The following is an 18,806-nucleotide window of genomic DNA, read 5'->3' as shown; positions in this document are numbered from 1 at the left end:
GATCTCTCTTCCTAACCAAAATGCACTGAAGACTGAATAACACAAACTGTATTTTTATCTATTTTTAATCCAATCTTATTTTTTTTTTATCGTGGCTGTAGACATTATGGTGGAAGAATTAGTTGAGTTTGGGCCTCTGGATCTTTTTATGCACCGTAGGAGTGATGTTCTTACAACACCTTGGAAATTCAAAGTAGCAAAACAGTTGGCAAGTGCCTTGAGCTACCTGGTAAGTCCTAGGTATCATCTGCCAATAGCTATTCTGACTCCTGGTTTTGTATCACATGTTACCTATTTACAGCTGCTAAGCAAGCCTGTTACAGGTTTTAACAACTTACATTTAATATGACATGAAATAGTAAATTGTGTGTTTATGATTTGGTTTAAATTATTGTGATCTTGGCCAAATTCCTTCAGCTCTGTAACTAAATTATCTGCATTGTCTAATATAGATATGAGGATTCAGTGAAATTTTGCCTGGGTTTCTCCCCCCCCCCAGATTTTTAAACATTCTATCCCCCTTTTTTTCTTGTTCTTTCCCTGCAATATTTAACCAACAGTCTAGGTTCGCTGAGCAGGCTCAGTTTTTGTCTAGATATGTCAAGATGAATTTTTTTAATACATCTGCAAATGTTGGAGACATGGAGGAATTTTGGCTGCAGAAGGAATGACTCTTGATATGCTTGAGTTCACAAATGGGATATAAATCTTTGATATCTTTTGCCACCACCACCCTTTTTTTTTTGCATTCATGATGCAGTATGGTGTTTCTAGTGTTGTGCCATGTTGAAAAAGAAATGGTTTGCAGGGATCCTAAAATAATTATGAAAGTTGTGAGAAAGATAGCTTTGTATATCTTTTGCCTAGAGACTTGAACATTGAAATCATCCGGAATGGAAAGTAAGAAAATAGGGAACATTCCTTCTTTGAATTTTGATTAGATAACTTCTCTTAGGATCCAAGCCATTGTGTTTTGTGAACTTGTTTCTTTAAGCACCTTTTTATGCTGCCTGACAGTATTTAACAAATGGTTGAAATACTGATTAAACTCTCTGAAATGCAGGAGGACAAAAACTTAGTACATGGAAATGTGTGCACAAAAAATATACTGTTAGCAAGAGAAGGGATCGGAAATGAATATGGACCTTTCATAAAGCTAAGTGACCCAGGAATTCCAGTTACAGTGCTGTCTAGACAAGGTAAAACTACTTGTACATACTGGCATACTAAAGAAAAATACCCTCTAATTTTATTGAAATACCAACACTTCATTTCCTCTACATGTCAGTGCTAACTGGTTCAGGATTTACCTTAACTAACTTTATTATTCCTCACTGATACTAGTTGAATCACATTCCACCGGGTTGCGGGGGGGGGGGAGGAAGTGGACAGAATTTTCTAGCAACCTGCTCTAAATTGGCAAGACAATCTCTCTGGAATTCAGTGAACTTTTCCTAGAGTGTAATAGATTTTACAACTATGCATTACAGTAGTGTTGGTATCTGACAGTAGCAAGAGGAAGAGAAGTCTCATGGCCGTTTTAGATATTTATGCAGTAATGGTAAGATGAGGCTAGTGTGGATTTCTCTGTAATGTAGGCACTGGAGAAGCACATGTTCTGTTGTTTCTGTATACCCAGAGTCATAGGGTTTTGTCCCTTCCTATATCAGCCTTCAAGGACAGCTGAAGGGAAAGCATGGCAACATGCCTGAGTAAGGATATTTCAAGTTTAGTTAAGCATGCCATATGGGGGGCAGAGTACCACTACAAAACAATTCATTCCAAAATTTCTCTCGCTCTTTCCTTTAAGAATGTGTGGAACGCATTCCTTGGCTGGCTCCAGAATGTGTGGAAGATTCCAAAAATTTAAATGTAGCAGCAGATAAATGGAGTTTTGGGACCACTTTATGGGAAATTTGCTACAATGGAGAAGTACCACTTAAAGACAAAACCTTAGCAGAGGTGAGGTTCTGGGAAAGTCAAGCAGGCATTCTTTTCTTGGTGACTCGTTACCAAAGTAAGAAACTCTTTTCTTGTTTATCTTCAGTGTGTGGAAAGGCCTTTTAGTTCTCCCACAGAAAATTGGCAGGACAGGCAGAATTCAGTCAACTTTTCCTAGAGTGTAATAGATTTTAGAATGTCACAGGTTTAGTTAATACATCCAATATCTGTGTCATTAATAGCATTCACTAACATGAAAAAAACAAGTATTCACTGGCAACTTTAGAAGGGAACTTTACTCAATCATTTGTGGGTAATCTGAATTACAAGAGCCTTGGTGGAGCAGTGGGCTAATGCCTCCTTAAGTAACACCAGCTGCCTGCAATTAGTGCAGGTTCGCATCCCACCAGGCTCAAGGTTGACTCAGCCTTCCATCCTTCCGAGGTAGGTAAAATGAGGACCTAGATTGTTGGGGGCAAAAAGCTGACTTTGTAATAATGCCGCTTGGGGGGGGGCGAAAGCCCTAATAAGCAGGCATATACATAGAATGAAGGCTATTGCTAAGCACATTGGTTTGTGCTTAAAATTGTAAGCCGCCCTGAGTCTTCGGAGAAGGGCGGGATATAAATGGGATTAAAAAAAAAATTACAATGGGGGTTTGAAAAATTTTCAGTTCTGCGATAGGAGTTAAGCTTCAGAAAACATTACTTGTAGATATACCTTTTGTGGAATGTTTATTGAGAGGTTTATTGCCTAGTTCTATGAATAATGCCATTCCTTTCATTTCATGTTGCAGAAGGAGAGATTTTATGAAGGTCATTTCACACTTCCAGCCCCATCCTGCAAGGAGCTAGCTGACCTGATGAAGCAGTGCATGGACTATGACCCCAGTCAGAGGCCATTCTTTAGAGCAATTATGCGGGATATCAATACGCTAGAACAGCAAAGTAAGGACTTAATGATTGGCAAATAATACCTGCTGAGCTCAATAGTGTTCTGTAACAATGCTAAATGTGCAAATGTCATCTTAGAATTCAAAGAAACAGATCTTTATTTTAGAGTTAATAGAGCCAGAGAAAGTACTACAGGTCAGCAAGTATAAAAGTCCCATATATTAAGGGTTAGTAATATCATGACTTGGATTTTATTTCTCATGGAGTAAAATCCTACATTTTTAACCTTCTGGAAGCAACTTGCAGAAATGAAAAATAAGCACATTCAATATTCTTTGCCTGAATCCCCTTTATTGTATCTTTTGCCAGTGCTTGAAACATTGAAATGTATCTAGTACAATTACACTTAATGGCTCTTATCTGTTTATTTGTTGCAATTCTGTTGACTTGCTGCAACAAATTGGACTGTTAGTTCTGGAAAAAGAACACAAAAATTTAACCTGCCAGGAGCTGGTGGCTTCTGATCACTAGCCCATTACTTCTAGTTTTCCTTTGCCACTTGAAGCTGCCTGCCTTTGTTCTGATAGCAATTTTCCATCACATGAGAGAAAATGGCAGCTGTGGTTGGCTGGGAGTGTCAAGAGGAGACAGTAAAATAAATGTGGTACATCTGTACAGCCAGCAGCATATGGGATATGGTAAGGATATCTAATACCTGTAATCTGAATAATTATTTATGTAGACACATTTTTGTCTTGTGTCAGATCCTGATATTGTCTCAGAGAAGAAGCCTAATGCAGAGATTGATCCTACAATATTTGAAAAGCGTTTCTTGAAGCGGATCCGTGATTTAGGCGAGGTATTATTATGTTACACTATTGATTATTAAAGCTAATAGAATGAGAGCAGTAATATGAAAGAGCAAGGGTAACAGGTCTTTGAAAAAATGTAGCTGCATTTTTCTTTTACTATGATTAGTATAGTATGTCTTAGTGTGCTCCAACTACTTCCAAAAAGTCTTTTCTAATAGAATCAATCTTGTTGGGAAATTAAGATATTTAATAATCAATCAGTCTACATCTTTATGAGTGGGCCAGGTATGGAGTGCTGCCTATGACAAATGTGATTATAAATAATATAGATAGTTCTTGTGAGAGCAAAGAAGAATATTATTAGAGAAGGATGTGGAGGGCTCAAAACTCTCCGAATGTTTTACCATCTCTTATTGTTAAGTAAGGAAATGGTTATATCGCACAGCAGTTTTGTAACAATAAACCATGGTATGAAATGTCCAGGAGGGTTTATTAGATGGGAAAAAACGGAAAGGATTGGGCAGGTTCTGACATCCACATGGATTAAAAGTATAGGGGGGTAATTTTTACACAACTGTTTTAAATAACAAAGGCTACTTATGGAGTATTGTTACAATAACCTGTAATTATCTTAATTAGAAGGGCATAAAATATATTCTAAATCAATATTTTCTGTTTTGGAACCAGGGCCACTTTGGCAAAGTTGAACTCTGTAGGTATGACCCTGAAGGTGATAATACAGGAGAACAAGTAGCTGTAAAGTCACTGAAACCCGATTGTGGCGGGAATCATATTGCTGATCTTAAGAAGGAAATCGAAATTCTAAGGAACCTTTATCATGAAAACATTGTGAAATACAAAGGAATCTGCACCGAAGATGGTAATGTCTGGAAATTATTTATTTGCTGCTTCTTTTTTAAAAAATGTTTCTTTTCCAAATTAGAGGACAACCTAACTGCCGAACTCTTCATCTCAAGCAGTGGCTCAGTTAAAATAAATTATTTTCAATATGTGGTACCTGCATTATTATAAAACTCATATTCTGTTAAATTATTATAATCTCCATGATTTTTATTAAATCTGTAACTTAAGCTGCCACTGTGATTATAAACCATATACCAATACCAACCTTTCTTTATGCTCCAGAGCTGTTTTAGCAGTGCTCAGAAATACTAATTGTACCTTGTAAAAGTTATGTACTAAATTATTCCGGAAATTATTAACAAATGCTTGTTGATTCTGGGCTTCTTCCTGAATTTCACAGAAAAATAAGTTACATTGCCCAACCCATCCGTAATATGTAGAAGAGAGCTTCATGGCTGAAAACATACAATAAGTATGCAATATTTGATTCAAGACTTATTTGTCATATATTTTCATGGGCATCCTCCCTTCAGTTGTGTAAAATAACTATCGGAAAAAGTGATAAACAGGCAGGAATTTTCTTCTTTCTAGTGAATGTGTTAAACATTCTTTTAGCTGTAATCCTAATAGATACTCCTGTCCTATTTTAATCATTACCTTGTATATCACCTGGAGTTGCTTTGACAACTGAAGTATCTAATACAGGTAGTTCTTGAGTTACAATCATAAATGGAGCCTGCCCATTGCAGTCATAAGTTGTAACTGTCGTAAAATGGGTCAGTCATGTGACCCTGATTTTACTATGCTTTTTGTGGTGAACATATGTTTAAATGCAAAGTTTGATGTGGTGCGGTTTTGTCAAAAACAGAAGTGCTAGTTTTCAGCAAAACCATTGTAAAATGTGGCCACATGACTGCAGGATGTCACAAACCCTTGTAAATGTGATCATGTTGCCAAGTGCAGAAGGGTAGTCATATGACCCTGGAAAGGCAGGGGGGGGGGGGAACAGTTGGAATTTAGGATCCTGGTCGTAAGTCCCTTTTTTCAGGTAGGTTTTAACTTCAAACAGTTGCTTAGAGACCAGTCATAAATCAAGGACCACCTGTAGATTAAGTGATAGAACAGCAGGAAGAACATTTTAAATAGGCAGTAGTATTAATTCCTACACTTGGTTGAAATAATGTGTGTTTGTGTGTTTTAAATACAAGGTGGTAATGGAATTAAGCTTATTATGGAATTTCTTCCTTCTGGGAGCCTGAAGGACTATCTCCCTCGAAACAAAAGTAAAATCTTCCTGAAACAACAACTGAAATATGCTGTACAAATCTGCAAGGTAGGTATTTAATAGCAGACATTAAGACATTTTATTTTCAATTAGCCTACTCAGTAGGTGTTTGAAATAATTAGTCATAAATAATGCTTTAGTTTCTCCTAGAAAGTTTATTTATTACACGGGTGTCAAACTCAATTTCATTGAGGGCCGCATCAGCATTGCAGTTGCCCTCAGGGGGCCAGGTGGGTGTGGCCAGGGTGGGTGTGACCTACTGGGTGGGCGTGGCTAGAGTGTGTATGGCCTACTGGGTGGGCATGGCCAGCTCTACATCGTTCGCATCAAGGGTGCCTATGGGGGCTTGGGCAGGAGTGGGACAGATCTGAGGGTCTCTGGCAGAAGGAGATGGGACCGGGGCAAGTGCCAAGGCAGTGGGGGCCGTTCCCTCACTGTTTCCAGGATGGCTTTGCGGGCCACATGAAACCACTTCGCGGGCCGGATCCGGCCCCCGGGCCTTGTGTTTGACATGTCTGATTTATTACATTTCCTCTTTTAGAGTAAGCCCCCATGAGGTTATTTACACTATAATATTTTTTAAAAATAAGATAAAGAACCATGAAGACAGTACTATGTTAAACCATATATGGAGACAGCATTAAGATTAATAAAAGGTTGGGTTAAAGGAAAACCAGGGACTGTCAAAAGCCCACAAGAGTAGGAAGTTGCAAAGTTATAGAGAAAAATATGTCACTTGGGGGTGGGGCTATCACAGAAAAGTGTTTACTTCTCATACATCCCAAGATAACTATTAGTGATAGACTAAGTACAGAATACTGATTTTGTGATCCGGACCTTTACTTTTTCCTGGTTTTTCATTGCATGTTACTTTTATTATACAAAACGCATGAACTTTTTTTTATGGAGAAACTTGGCATTCTGTGATGGGGAGGAGCTTCATGTTATCCATTTTTGCGTTAAAAGAACATTTACATATGCAGCGAGGCTCTCTTTAGTCCATATACTTTTCACTTCTGTAAAACACTTGATTCTTTGAACAGTTCCACTTAATGAAACAAAGGAATTTGGCATAACCCTTTGAAGAAAACTCTTTAAAGAAAATGTTCTAAGTCAGTGGTTTTCAGCCTGTGGTCTGCTGGTGGGCTGTGATGTTGCCACAGGGGGTCCGCAAAAGTTTGAAGAAATGTTATGATTTAAATCTTGATTTAAGTCTTGGAGATCTGTGGTCACAAAAGGTATGTAAAGGGGTCCACGGTGAAGAAAAGTTTGAGTCACTGTTTTAAGCGGTTGGCCAGAAGAAAATAAAATTGACTTCAAATGTTTGTTTTTTCATTCAGGGAATGGATTATCTTGGATCTCGACAGTATGTTCATCGAGACTTAGCAGCAAGAAACGTTCTAGTTGAAAATGAGCAGAGAGTAAAGATTGGGGACTTTGGATTGACTAAAACCATTGAAACCGATAAGGAATATTACAAAGTAAATGATGATCGAGACAGCCCTGTGTTCTGGTAAGAGATGGAACCTAAGCAATTATTTTTCCTTCAATAAAGCAATTGGCCAAAGTGAGTGAACCTCTTCTGTGACACTGTGGACCATTCTGTTGTATAATCCTGTGGTTCCTGGCGCAGTGATACCTTTGTGCTATTCTGTAATTAGTCATTGGAAAGTTCCTGAGAATGGAGTAGAGCAGGGGTCCTCAACCCTTGGGCCTTGGTCACTGGGAACCAAACTGCGCAATCTGCATTAGTACAAGTGGTGTGCATATGCACAAAACCATCCCCCCCACACACCCCTGCTGCTGCCAGTTCGCAGAGCCAGAAAGGTTGAGAACTGCTGGAGTAGAGTAAGCAGGGAAAGTATCCCCCCTTATAACTGGAAGACATGCTTGGTTAAAATCACTTGAATTAATTATATGGGTTGGGCCTAAAATGAGAGCATTGTATCATCTACTACAGTCTCAAAATTACTGTTAAACGAACACAAGTACAAATAAAGGTATAGTATTTGCTTCCATTGATGTTTAGATGGAGGCAAGCATCTGGGCCCTCCCAAATGCTTTGGGCTACACAACCAACTTTGAAAGTGATCATTGTGCCAGAGCTGTTGGGAGAGCATCAAACTGCCCACCTACTTTAGCCTCAACCTAGGAATTGTTTACAGAAACTGGTGAATTAGGCCTTATTCTCATCTCCTAAAAACATTTTTTTTTCTTTTCTGTTGTAACAGTTGCTTATTGTCAGTAACTTATTGCTTATATTTCGATTTGTTTCCTTTTTGTTTTCTCTTCAACTGCTGCTTAACACTTGTGTTTGTCCTTCAACCCTTTGTTCTAGGACAGGGGTGTCAAACTCAATTTCATTGAGGGCCGCATCAGCATTGCGGTTCTCCTCAAGGGGCCGGGTGGGTATGACCAGGGTGGGCGTGGCCTACTGGGCGGGCGTGGCTAGAGTGCATATGGCCTACTGGGTGGGCGTGGCCAGCTCTACATCGTTCGCATCAAGGGTGCCTATGGGGGCCTGGGCAGGAGTGGGACAGATCTGAGGGTCTCTGGCAGAAGGAGGGTCTCTGGGCCAGGGCCAAGGCAGTGGGGGCCGTTCCCTCACTGTTTCCAGGATGGCTTCGCAGGCCACATGAAACCACTTTGCGGGCCGGATCTGGCCCCCGGGCCTTGTGTTTGACATGTCTGTTCTAGGATTACGTTAACAATGCACGTTGTGACGACTTTATCTCTACAGCCCAGAAATCAAACATTTTCCATTATTAATTGGGTAAATGTCGGGCAACAATGTTAAATTAAACCAGTGAAATAATAATAACTAATCAATCTCCTACATTTGCAGGTATGCTCCTGAATGCCTATTACAGAGCAAATTCTATATTGCTTCAGATGTCTGGTCCTTTGGAGTGACCCTGTATGAACTTTTAACTTACTGTGATTCTGAGTGTAGTCCAATGGCAGTAAGTAACAGTGAAAGAATTTTTTTTTTCGTAGTGTAATGCTCAATATCCCACCGGGGATTCTTGCTTGCAAGTAGTTTTTCAGATGCTTCATTGCCCATAATTTGTTAAAAAGGGGGGGGGGGCATAAATATTCAGGGCATTTTTCTGGAAATCTTACTTTACCTACCAAATATATTATTAAATGTTTGAACTGTCCAAATATTCCTCTGCTGTCCTAGATATTTTAAGCCAATTAATATTTGTGGTTATGTTTCTCAATTCATTGGGAAGGAACAGCATCCAAGAAGTTATGAACATAAAAGTTTTGCTGTATTTTTTACCAGCCTGATTAATCAGGAGGAATGCTGCTTAGTATATATTTTTGTAATCTACAGGAATTCCTGAATATGATTGGCCCAACGCAAGGCCAGATGACAGTCACACGGCTGGTACGCATATTAGCAGAGGGGAAACGCTTGCCTTGTCCTAAAAACTATCCAGAAGAGGTAAATATGTTTTTGCCTTTCTTTTATAAAAGGGTGTCTGATTTTTTTTTAAAGCTTTTAACTGACATCAAAATGGCAATGCTATTAAACACTAACCGTAACAGATTTAAACAAATCTAAGGATAATTAGTAAGGCATAAATGTATTTCCTCTTTATGTGCTCTGAAAGTTCTTTCTGTAGGTCATACGGAAACCCCTCACTTCCCCAAATTTGAATTAGTTACAGGGTAAGGATGAACTCCTCTCACTGTAATTGAAGTATTAATTAAGCTTACTCTAAATGTCCCCCTTTCCACTTTATTATCCAAATGATCTACTTCCTTTTCCCCCGAGAATTTCTGCAGAAATTTGGCTGAGTTGTGATTTTCCCCCAGGGCTTGGGGAGGAAGTAGAATTCCATATTTAAATACACTGATCACAAATGAATAGCATCTCATTACTTTACAGAGAAGACATTCAGAGGAAAATCAATACCCTCCTTATAACATATTTGAGCATTCCAGCCTTGATCATTTTTCCTCAAACTTTTTTTGGTAATCATTTTATTGGAAGTTTTACTTACAACATTAAAAGATAATTTTCCCCAGACATTTCTATACAGAACAGAAGTTTCATTCCACTAGTTTGGTGACCTTTGTGTTTTTGGGACAACTACATCCAAATCTGAAAGTAGAAATGTTAATTTGAGACAAGCCTTCCATAAGCCAAACATGCATACTTTTCTAAACAGGGATTGAGATGAATCTCTTATATGACTGTCAGGGCCCCTTTGAGAGGAAGGTGTGGGTTCTTCATTCAAACCTCCAACTTAAGATCACTGGTCTCAGTTGGTCTACAAACCATATTGAGTGAGCATCATCGTTCTACCCAGATTCAATCATGAGACCTTTAATTCTTCTCCCGTCTGATGAAGTTTCATCAGTTTAGGGTTTTTTTCCTTCAAAAAATGAATTACTCTTTTTTTCCACTTAAATTTTGCTTTCCTTCTTCCAGTTGTAATTCTTTGCCTGATTTTTTTTAACAGAGAACTGAATAGCAATAGCATTTAGACTTTTATACCGCTTCACAGTTCTTTACAGCTGTCTCTAAGCAGTTTACAGAGTCAGCATAGTGCCCCCAACAACCTGGGTCCTCATTTTACCGACCTCGGAAGGATGGAAGGCTAAGTCAACCCTGAGCTGATGAGACTCGAACTGCCAAACTGCTGGCAGCCGGCGGTCAGCAGAAGCAGCCTGCAGTACTGCATTCTAACCAGTGCACACCACCACGCCAACCAAACACTTCCATTTCCCTGCATTTTTTTCTCCTGCCTGATTGGCTTGTGGAATGCACCAGTTAGAAACTAGGCAGATAGCAAGTTTCACCAGGAGTGAGTGTGGAAGTTATTGACCCACACAGCTGCTGTGAGCAGTTGAAAGCCCGAAGAAAATGGTCCTCTTTCTCAGCCCTGCCCAGGTGCTTATTGAAGGCAGCATCCATCCTCTCAGCGTTAGCTAGCTGCCTTCCATGTTCTACAGATTTCAGCTGCCACTTTTTCCTCAGCTTTTCAGAGGCAGAAGCCAGCCTCTCCCTCCCAGATGGGCACCTTAATGCTACACATTCCTCTGGCGATGCCATTTTATCCCATCCTTTGTCAGCAGATATAGTGACAGCCTTCACAGGGCAGTTCTTTTAAGGCCACATTTTTGTCTTTTGTACAAGGTAGAAATAATTCTAGTACTTTCAGTGGTCAAATCATCATCATTCTTAGGACATGACAAATACAATTAAAAGGTAGCAGGTTATATAATTAAAACGTTATTTGAATAACTATTTATCTGAACTGGGGGGGAGGAGGAGAAACCACCCAAAGGTGAGAGACTTCACTTTGTTCACTTCGTTAAGCCTTCTTCTAAGCCTTCTGTTTGAAGGCTTAGAAGAAATTAAGAGGGACATCTCTTAAACTGCAAAAGAACACACAAAATTGTGCAAGTAGAGAATATGACTTGAATACAGGTGTGGCTTCAAGTCAAATTGGCATTCCCTTTCTTTTTATGATAGCTTCTATTTGGATAAGAAGGCTTAGAGGGTATCTTTGCAGAATCTATGGGCAACTTGAAAGTTTTATTTCATCTCAGGAAGAAAAACAACATGAAAATATTTAAACACATCATTCTTGACTCCCAGTGAGTTCTTTCTTTTCATTTCTGAAACACCAGCCTTCGTAGAAAAGAGCTAGATTCCTCTTCTGTAGAGGCCTCTCCCTCTTCTGTAACGGAGGCAGGCAAAATTTGTGATGCTGCATTTTGTTTGAAAAGTGGTTAGATTTTTCCAGTTCTTTTTCGGCTTGGGACATCTCATTGAACAAATCGATTGAAAAGAAAACACAATGTCAAGCTTAGTTTAATCTTTTTTTAACATTTGTATTTTTGTTTTATTGTTGTTAGCCGCCCTGAGTCCTTCGGGAGATAGGGCGGCATATAAGTCCCAATAATTAATTAATTAATTAATTAATTAATTAATCTGTTCTAGCATCAGCTGCAAGGTGTACTCAATGCAGCACAGTCAACCGTTTCCTGAAGCACCTTTTAAATATAAGGGCCAGAGAAGTTGTTCTAATTGCTCAAAAAGTCTTTGGTGTTTGTTCTATTTTTGCCATTCCAAAAAAAAAAAAAAGATACAGAAGAGTAACAGTGAGCTTCATTTGTAATATATTTGAAGTCAGTATTCAACAATTTTTCTCAAAGAAGCTATTTAGAATAACAAGATAGATAGATAGATAGATAGATAGATAGATAGATAGATAGATAGATAGATATAGATAGATAGATAGATATAGATGTAGATATATAGATAGTTATAGACCACAGGTCGGCAACCTGCGGCTCCGGAGCCGCATGCGGCTCTTTGAGCCGTCTCTTGCGGCTCCCAGCCGCCCGGTGCGCGCGCACCTCTTCCAACGGGCAGTGGTGCGCGCGCACCTCTCCAAATGGAGAGTGGCACCGCCCGTTTGGAGAGGTGCACGCGCACCTCCCCGAATGGGCGGAGGTGCACGCGCACCTCCCCAAACCTTTGGAGAGGTGCGCGCGTACCTCCGCGCGAATGGGCAGCGGTGCCGCTCTTTCAGGAAGCCCGCCGCGGCCCGTCTGTGAAGCTGCCGAAAGCGGCAGCTTAGCAGACGGGCCGCGGCAGCTTCCGCAAAGAGCGGCGCCCCTGCCCCTTCGCACGGAGGTACGCGCGCACCTCCCCAAAGGTTTGGGGAGGTGCGCGCGCAACTCCGGTCGTTCGGAGAGTTGCGCGCGCACCTCTCGGAATGGGCAGGGGCGCCGCTCTTTGCGGAAGCTGCCGCGGCCCATCTGCTAAGCTGCCGCTTTCGGCAGCTTCACAGACGGGCCGCGGCGGGCTTCCTGAAAGAGCAGCACCGCTGCCCATTCGCGCGGAGGTACGCGCGCACCTCCGGTCGTTCGGAGAGGTGCGCGCGCACCTCTCGGAATGGGCAGGGGCGCCGCTCTTTGAGGAAGCTGCCACGGCCCGTCTGCAAAGCTGCCGAAAGCGGCAGCTTTGCAGACGGGCCGTCGCCATCGGGGAACCGGTTCCATCTCATTTTTTAAAAAATGGCAGCCGCGTGCGTCCGCGCATGCGCAAAAAAACTTTTTGCGCATGCGCGTGCATGGACACACGCACGCGGCTCCCTCTTTTTTTAATTTGTGATGGAACCGGTTCCCAGTGGCTCTTTTTCTTTTTTAGGTTGCCGACCCCTGTTATAGACAGTCCTTTTTTAAAAAAAAAAAAAAAAAAAAAGGTGCCGGAACTCAGACGTGCTGTCACTGGGAGCGATGCCGGTGTCTTGCTATGGCGTCGCTGCCCGTCCTTTGCACCCCTGCCCCTGAGGCTCGGAGCCACATGCCGCAGGGTTTCCCCTCCCCACAGCTGCCATGGGGATTCCCCTCCCCGCAGTTGCCACGCCGCGGCCTGTGCTGAGCCCCCACCCAGAGCTGCTCCGAACCCCGACCCAGAGCTGTGTTCCTTGTGGCAGTGGTCTCCGGCGTCAAACAGCCTCTTTCCAACCACATCCAGAAAAATTTGTAACAAACATTGGAATTCTCAAGGCCATGTTTGGTATTTCCCAGCAATCAGTTACTGGAAGGAAAAAGCAATCCCTGCTGCGTTACTGATCCCAGAGAAGCATTTGCATGTATGCAGGTATCCTTAGGGTGCCATAGTTATGGATGAGAAATATTGGTTGCAAAGTTGGCATTTCTGGATGTAATACAGATATTTTGGACTTTTTTTGTTTCTTTGCATGTTTGATATTTTTAAAAAGGCATATGCTACTGACTACGCTTATGCACATATGTAACATCTTTTGCTAGGATACATGACCACTGCTTGTCCAGAATGTGAAAAGTGAAAGATTGTGTCTAAACAAAATTTTAATGTACAGATAATACCACCAGAAATTATTTTAGCCTTTTTAATAAATGTTGTTATTGATGTTAAACTCACCATGGAAAACATCATATATTGTTATGTATATACTAGGTTAATTATTTAAAGACTGAAGTGCAACATAACTAGATTCTAAATAAACTATTTTTCAAAACACACAACAGTCCAAACAGTAAAAGTAAAGTCCAAATTAAGAATATTTCATTCTTAAGAATTATTTAATTTAAAGTGGTTTAGTTGTAATAAATGGTTATAGATTCAAAATAGATTTCAAGAGTGTACAAAAGATACTATTTTTTTCTAGCATCAGCTAAATTAGACATATTACATTGAAAAAAATGTTTCTCATTTCTTTCCTGTTACCTTTATTGATTGCATTGCAGAGATGTTAACATAGGAAATAGATTATTTTGTTATCTAATTTTACCTTCCAAAAGACAGAAGCAGATGAAAAATGTGAGGTTCTTTCCTGTTAGCTTTTTTGAATAAGCTGTTTTAGATTCTAAAAGTTTAGTTCCTAAAGAAGTAACCTTGTAAATAATTTTAATGTCCTCCTCTAGTGCAGGGTAGGCAACCTTGGCTCTTTCATGACTCAAGGACTTCAACTCCCAGAATTCCTGAGCCAGCATGGCTCAGCTTGGAAACCTCTCTCTTTCCCCTCAGCGTGGCTGGCTCAGGATTTCTGGGAGTTGAAGTCCACGAGTCATAAAAAAGAGTCAAGATTGCCTACTCCTAAAGCCAATAGAGGGAGCTTGTTTTTTGCAAAAAAAAAAAAAAAAAGGTGCCGGAACGCCGTTCTGAGCATTCTATGAGAAAAAAAGCCCTATATATAGATATAGATATATAGATATATTGGAGCACAGCTCCATGTGCCTATACACAACCATCATCACAGGTATCTTTGTATTACCATAAAAATATCAATAATTTTGGTATCCCATTCCCTCCTCTGTCCTTTCTTCTATTCCAAAGTTGTTTCCCAAGATTATAGCCTTACTGTTAGCATATTTGACCTTTTATGGGTGCCAGTTTCTTGATAATCTCCTCCTTAGTTCAACTTCAATAAGACTCAGCAAAGTTTACATGATACACTTAAGTGTCTGTTAAAAGAACAACTAACCATTTCCCTATATTCAACATCTAGAAGCAACTATACAGATTTACACGGGGCTTGGTTCAAAAGAGCAGCTTCAAAAAATTAGGCCACAAGTTTCACAAGAAAGCAGTCTGATTCTCCTAGGCTGGATGATTTTAGCAAGGATATTGTTTCCTGGTCTTTGTTCTACTGATCTAAAGTGATTTCTCCTACCTTGTTTTTTTAAAGAAAAGCTAACAAAAGTCATTGCCTCCAGAGGTTATTGGTTATTTGTCTGAAATGATGTAGAATTCCCTGCTTGAGCAGGGGTTGGACTAGAAGACCTCCAAAGTCCCTTCCAACTCTGTTATTCTGTTACCTTTGAACTAGAACCTAGAGCAGTCCTTCAGATGCTGGTGGCTGAATCCCCACTATATAGACAGGGCAGAGGTAGGAAGGGAACAGTGATACAATATGAAGCTACATGTTTGGAATTCAAAGGAAACTTAACATAGCTTCACTCAAATTTTATAGTCCAGCTATCTTAGTATCCATGACTTATCTCATTTCACAAGATCATATGTTGCCCAGAACACCTCTACAGCAAAGGCTTTTCATAAGCAAGGAGGAATCAAATCTCATCCTGAAAGCTAGAAGCAATCTGGCCTCGGGAAAGCATCAACCAGTGTGTCCAAGGCTACCTAAAAAGCCTTTGCCTGATGCTATGAGAGAAATTAAGTCTTCCTGCAAAAGGTTGCAATGAAATGGTCTTTCTCCGAGAAGACCTTTTAACAGATATAAAACCAAACATGCTTAATAAATGATAAAGCTTTATCTACAGTTTTAAAAGATTCAGCATTCTTGTCACCAACTGTACATAGAATTAGCCTGACAAGCTGCATGCGGTCCTCTGGGACCTGCAAAGGACTCTATCTGAGCTACTAAAGACAATATCCCAGAATTGCATTTCCTTAGATAGTTTCTTAGCTGCCATAATTTTTACATTTACATAGTCTCAAAAATTAATTCTCTCTTTGCTAGTAAGGAAGTTTGCATTTTCACAAAGGCATAATTATTCTGTGTCTAGACTTTATGTTTTAATTTATTTTCTTACCTCCCTGCTACAAATGGGCTATTTGCCTGCCAAGGTATACCAGACGTATATCTGCTCTATGCTAGGTGGTCTCATTTTCTTTTTTTTATCAAGCACGGACCAATGAAATGAAGCATGTAATAATACTGTATGATAACCAATTTTAGCATATTTTAATAGCCTTACAAATTACAGAACACTTAAGCTATAATTAGAGTCTCTTTCTTAAATGGGTTCCCTTAAGGTAGTTATAGAAACAAACTCCCATAAGGGAGGGGGAAAAACCTGCCTTGTATGCTGTCACAGCCTCAGAAAGCAAATGTGGTGAGAACCTTTGTGCCTTTTATTTTCTAGGTTAACCAACTGATGAGAAAGTGTTGGATACACGACCCTGGCGAGAGGACAACTTTTCACAATCTGATTCAAGGCTTTGAAACACTCATTGCGAAGTTATAATCTCACATTTTTATACTGTTCCTGTTAAATATTTTTAAAAAGACGGCCTGTTGCTACGTTTTGTAATTTTGCAATTCAGTAATGCCCTATTCCTTTTTGCTTGGAAATAAGAGTTTGCTACTCAGTCAGCCCAAGCAGCAAAAGCATTGAGTGCTTGGCAGTTTGACATCAGTGGGGTGGCCAGAACTGTTGTATTCTGTTCATTTAGGTTCTGACTGGTGAAAATAGGATTGGTCTGTGCAACATATGAATGCTATCAGAATTTTTAGAAGAAAGCAGCAGTTTTGTCAGAATAATGGCCTTAAAGTATGCAGCATGTTACATTACTTCTTCATGAAAATGTATATTATGCAAAAAATGCTAATACTGTTTTTGCCGGAAGAGCTATACAAATATTCCTCTCCACTGAGAAGACTTATATATGGATCTGTAACCTTCAAATTCGGTTACCCACGTAACTGAGTAGCATACTTTTGAAGTCATCTTAAAAGTGGAAAAATTTATATCATACTATGGATACTTGCTATTCATAGGAAGAAATTGGAAGAAATTACTGTAAAGCATACTGTTGGGAACTCACTAGTTCTTTATGTCCCAGCCTATTTCTTTTTGTATATTGTGTAATTGTAAACTTGTTTCCTGTATGCTTGGTGCCAATGCAGCCTCATGACGTGTATAAAGCCAAGACCTCCGCTAGTAATTCATCCCTAGGACATTGTTTGATGTTTTCATTTATTTACTTCCCTTTAATTGGAAAACTATGGAAATGGTCTGTTTAAATTTGTCATTTTTGGTTGGGGGAAGAATGTTAGATTAGGATATTTGGGGCATCACCAAATGGCAATGGTTGCTCCTTTTACTATCAAGGAAAATTTCCAAATGAAATACTCATATAACTTTGATTTTTTTATATATACAGTAGGACTTATGCAGAATGCAGGGGTTTTTTATACACCCACCTTTTATATGTGAGGCAAATAGATAAATGGAAAAGCATTATGTCAATATTGAAGTGACACACCTCATGCCTGACAATATTTTTAATAAACGTCATGAGACAAATCAACAAACTAAGCAACTGGCCGGAGGAGTGACTTGTGTGTATCTTTCATTCTGAACTGCACTGTCCTTTCTGCACAAGGATGTTGCCACAGATAAAACATAATACAATACATTATTCACCAATAATGTAAGTATTTTACCTGCAGTTTATAAAGGAAATAGAACTTTACAGTTCTATTACAGAAAGGCTTTTAATTTCATTGGTCAATTCTAAGTAGACTTAACCCAATCCGTTGAATCTAACTAAACCTGATCCCTTCTATGTTTTGAACTGAAGGAAAATGGCAATATGCATATACATGAAAAGGAGTCACGATACTGGACTTACCAGGTTGTCCTTTTCACTGTCAATTCACAAGCATTTTTTAGGTTAAAAAAAAAACCAGGGCATTCTTCTTTAAAAGGAAGCTATTCTTTCCTAAAATAAAATACTGCATTTACAGAGCAATTCAGAATTTGTAATAATGTAAAATATAATTTTAATCCTAACCCATCTTTCAAATTGCCTGTTCTTTTATGTAATCTATAAATATTCTATATGCACTTTGTTATTCTTTATTAAAAAAAACTTCTTGATTTTATCTAGGAATGTTCATCCATTTTTTTAAAAAATGTTCTAAATAAAGACTTTGTGCTCAAGCCTGTACTTAGCGTGCTTCGAAGTGATTGATCCATCTCAGCCATTTTTGTGTTTGTCCATTTCCCTGATAGCTGCTCATTATAGGGGCCCCCAAATGATGACTCATTGGGCTGCATGACAACCTCAGAAAGAACACACTAAAAAAATATTGTGACTATGCATACCAACTTGAATGCCTACAGTGGGTTAATTATGGTCAAACACAGCATAGGATTTTTTAAAAAAGTGTTTCATAGAAGCCATTGGGGCGAGGGTGCACTATTTCATAAAGAAGTGTTGGATATTAAATATTTGGTCTGCTACTAGATACCTGCTGGAAATTCAGTCTAGTTCTATTGGCACGATGGCTCAGCCATTAAGACTGGGCTTATCGGCTGGAAAACCGAAAGCCCAGATTCGATACTTGAGCGTCGCATGACTGGGTGACCTCCTGTCCTTGCACTATCTCCTGCCATCCTAGCAGTTCAAAAGCATGCAGGTGTAACTAGATAAATAGGTACCACTTCGGTGGGAAGGTAACAGTGCATCATGATGCTATATTGTCCAGATGACCTCAGAAATGTCTTTGGACAGTACTGGCTCAATGGCCCTTGAAATGGAGATGAACACTGCTCCCTAGAGTCAGAAATGACTAGCAGAGTGAAATGTGCAGGGACTTCTTTATCTTACAAACTACAGGATCTCTATGCAGAACTTCACCTCCCATTATGTATACAAAGAAACCTTTTATAAAGCTTCCCACAATTAAATTAAGGAAGGGCATATTTTTTGAGCTTGTATGGGCAAATGGAAGAGAAACTAATTAT

The 18,806-nt window shown here is 39.6% G+C and overlaps 1 protein-coding gene across 5 annotated transcripts in view; it reads left to right on the top strand.

Annotated features, from left to right (window-relative positions):
* JAK1 (Janus kinase 1) overlaps positions 1 to 18,585 on the top strand; it is a 68,713-nt gene extending 50,128 nt beyond the window's left edge. For all 5 annotated transcript variants that reach the window (XM_083359896.1, XM_083359899.1, XM_083359900.1 and 2 more), the window contains 11 exons: positions 102 to 229; positions 1,064 to 1,199; positions 1,811 to 1,962; positions 2,738 to 2,888; positions 3,599 to 3,693; positions 4,334 to 4,526; positions 5,719 to 5,843; positions 7,136 to 7,308; positions 8,641 to 8,758; positions 9,136 to 9,246; positions 16,197 to 18,585. In XM_083359896.1, the coding sequence (XP_083216022.1) occupies positions 102 to 229; positions 1,064 to 1,199; positions 1,811 to 1,962; positions 2,738 to 2,888; positions 3,599 to 3,693; positions 4,334 to 4,526; positions 5,719 to 5,843; positions 7,136 to 7,308; positions 8,641 to 8,758; positions 9,136 to 9,246; positions 16,197 to 16,298 (1,484 nt within the window). In that variant the 3' untranslated portion in view covers positions 16,299 to 18,585. The remainder of the gene's footprint in view (positions 1 to 101; positions 230 to 1,063; positions 1,200 to 1,810; positions 1,963 to 2,737; positions 2,889 to 3,598; positions 3,694 to 4,333; positions 4,527 to 5,718; positions 5,844 to 7,135; positions 7,309 to 8,640; positions 8,759 to 9,135; positions 9,247 to 16,196) is intronic.
* Positions 18,586 to 18,806: the final 221 nt, after the last annotated feature.

Source organism: Vipera ursinii (genome assembly GCF_947247035.1).
Source record: "Vipera ursinii genome assembly, chromosome: 3".
Taxonomy (NCBI): Eukaryota; Metazoa; Chordata; class Lepidosauria; order Squamata; family Viperidae; genus Vipera; species Vipera ursinii.
This window is presented reverse-complemented; position numbering and strand designations above follow the sequence as displayed.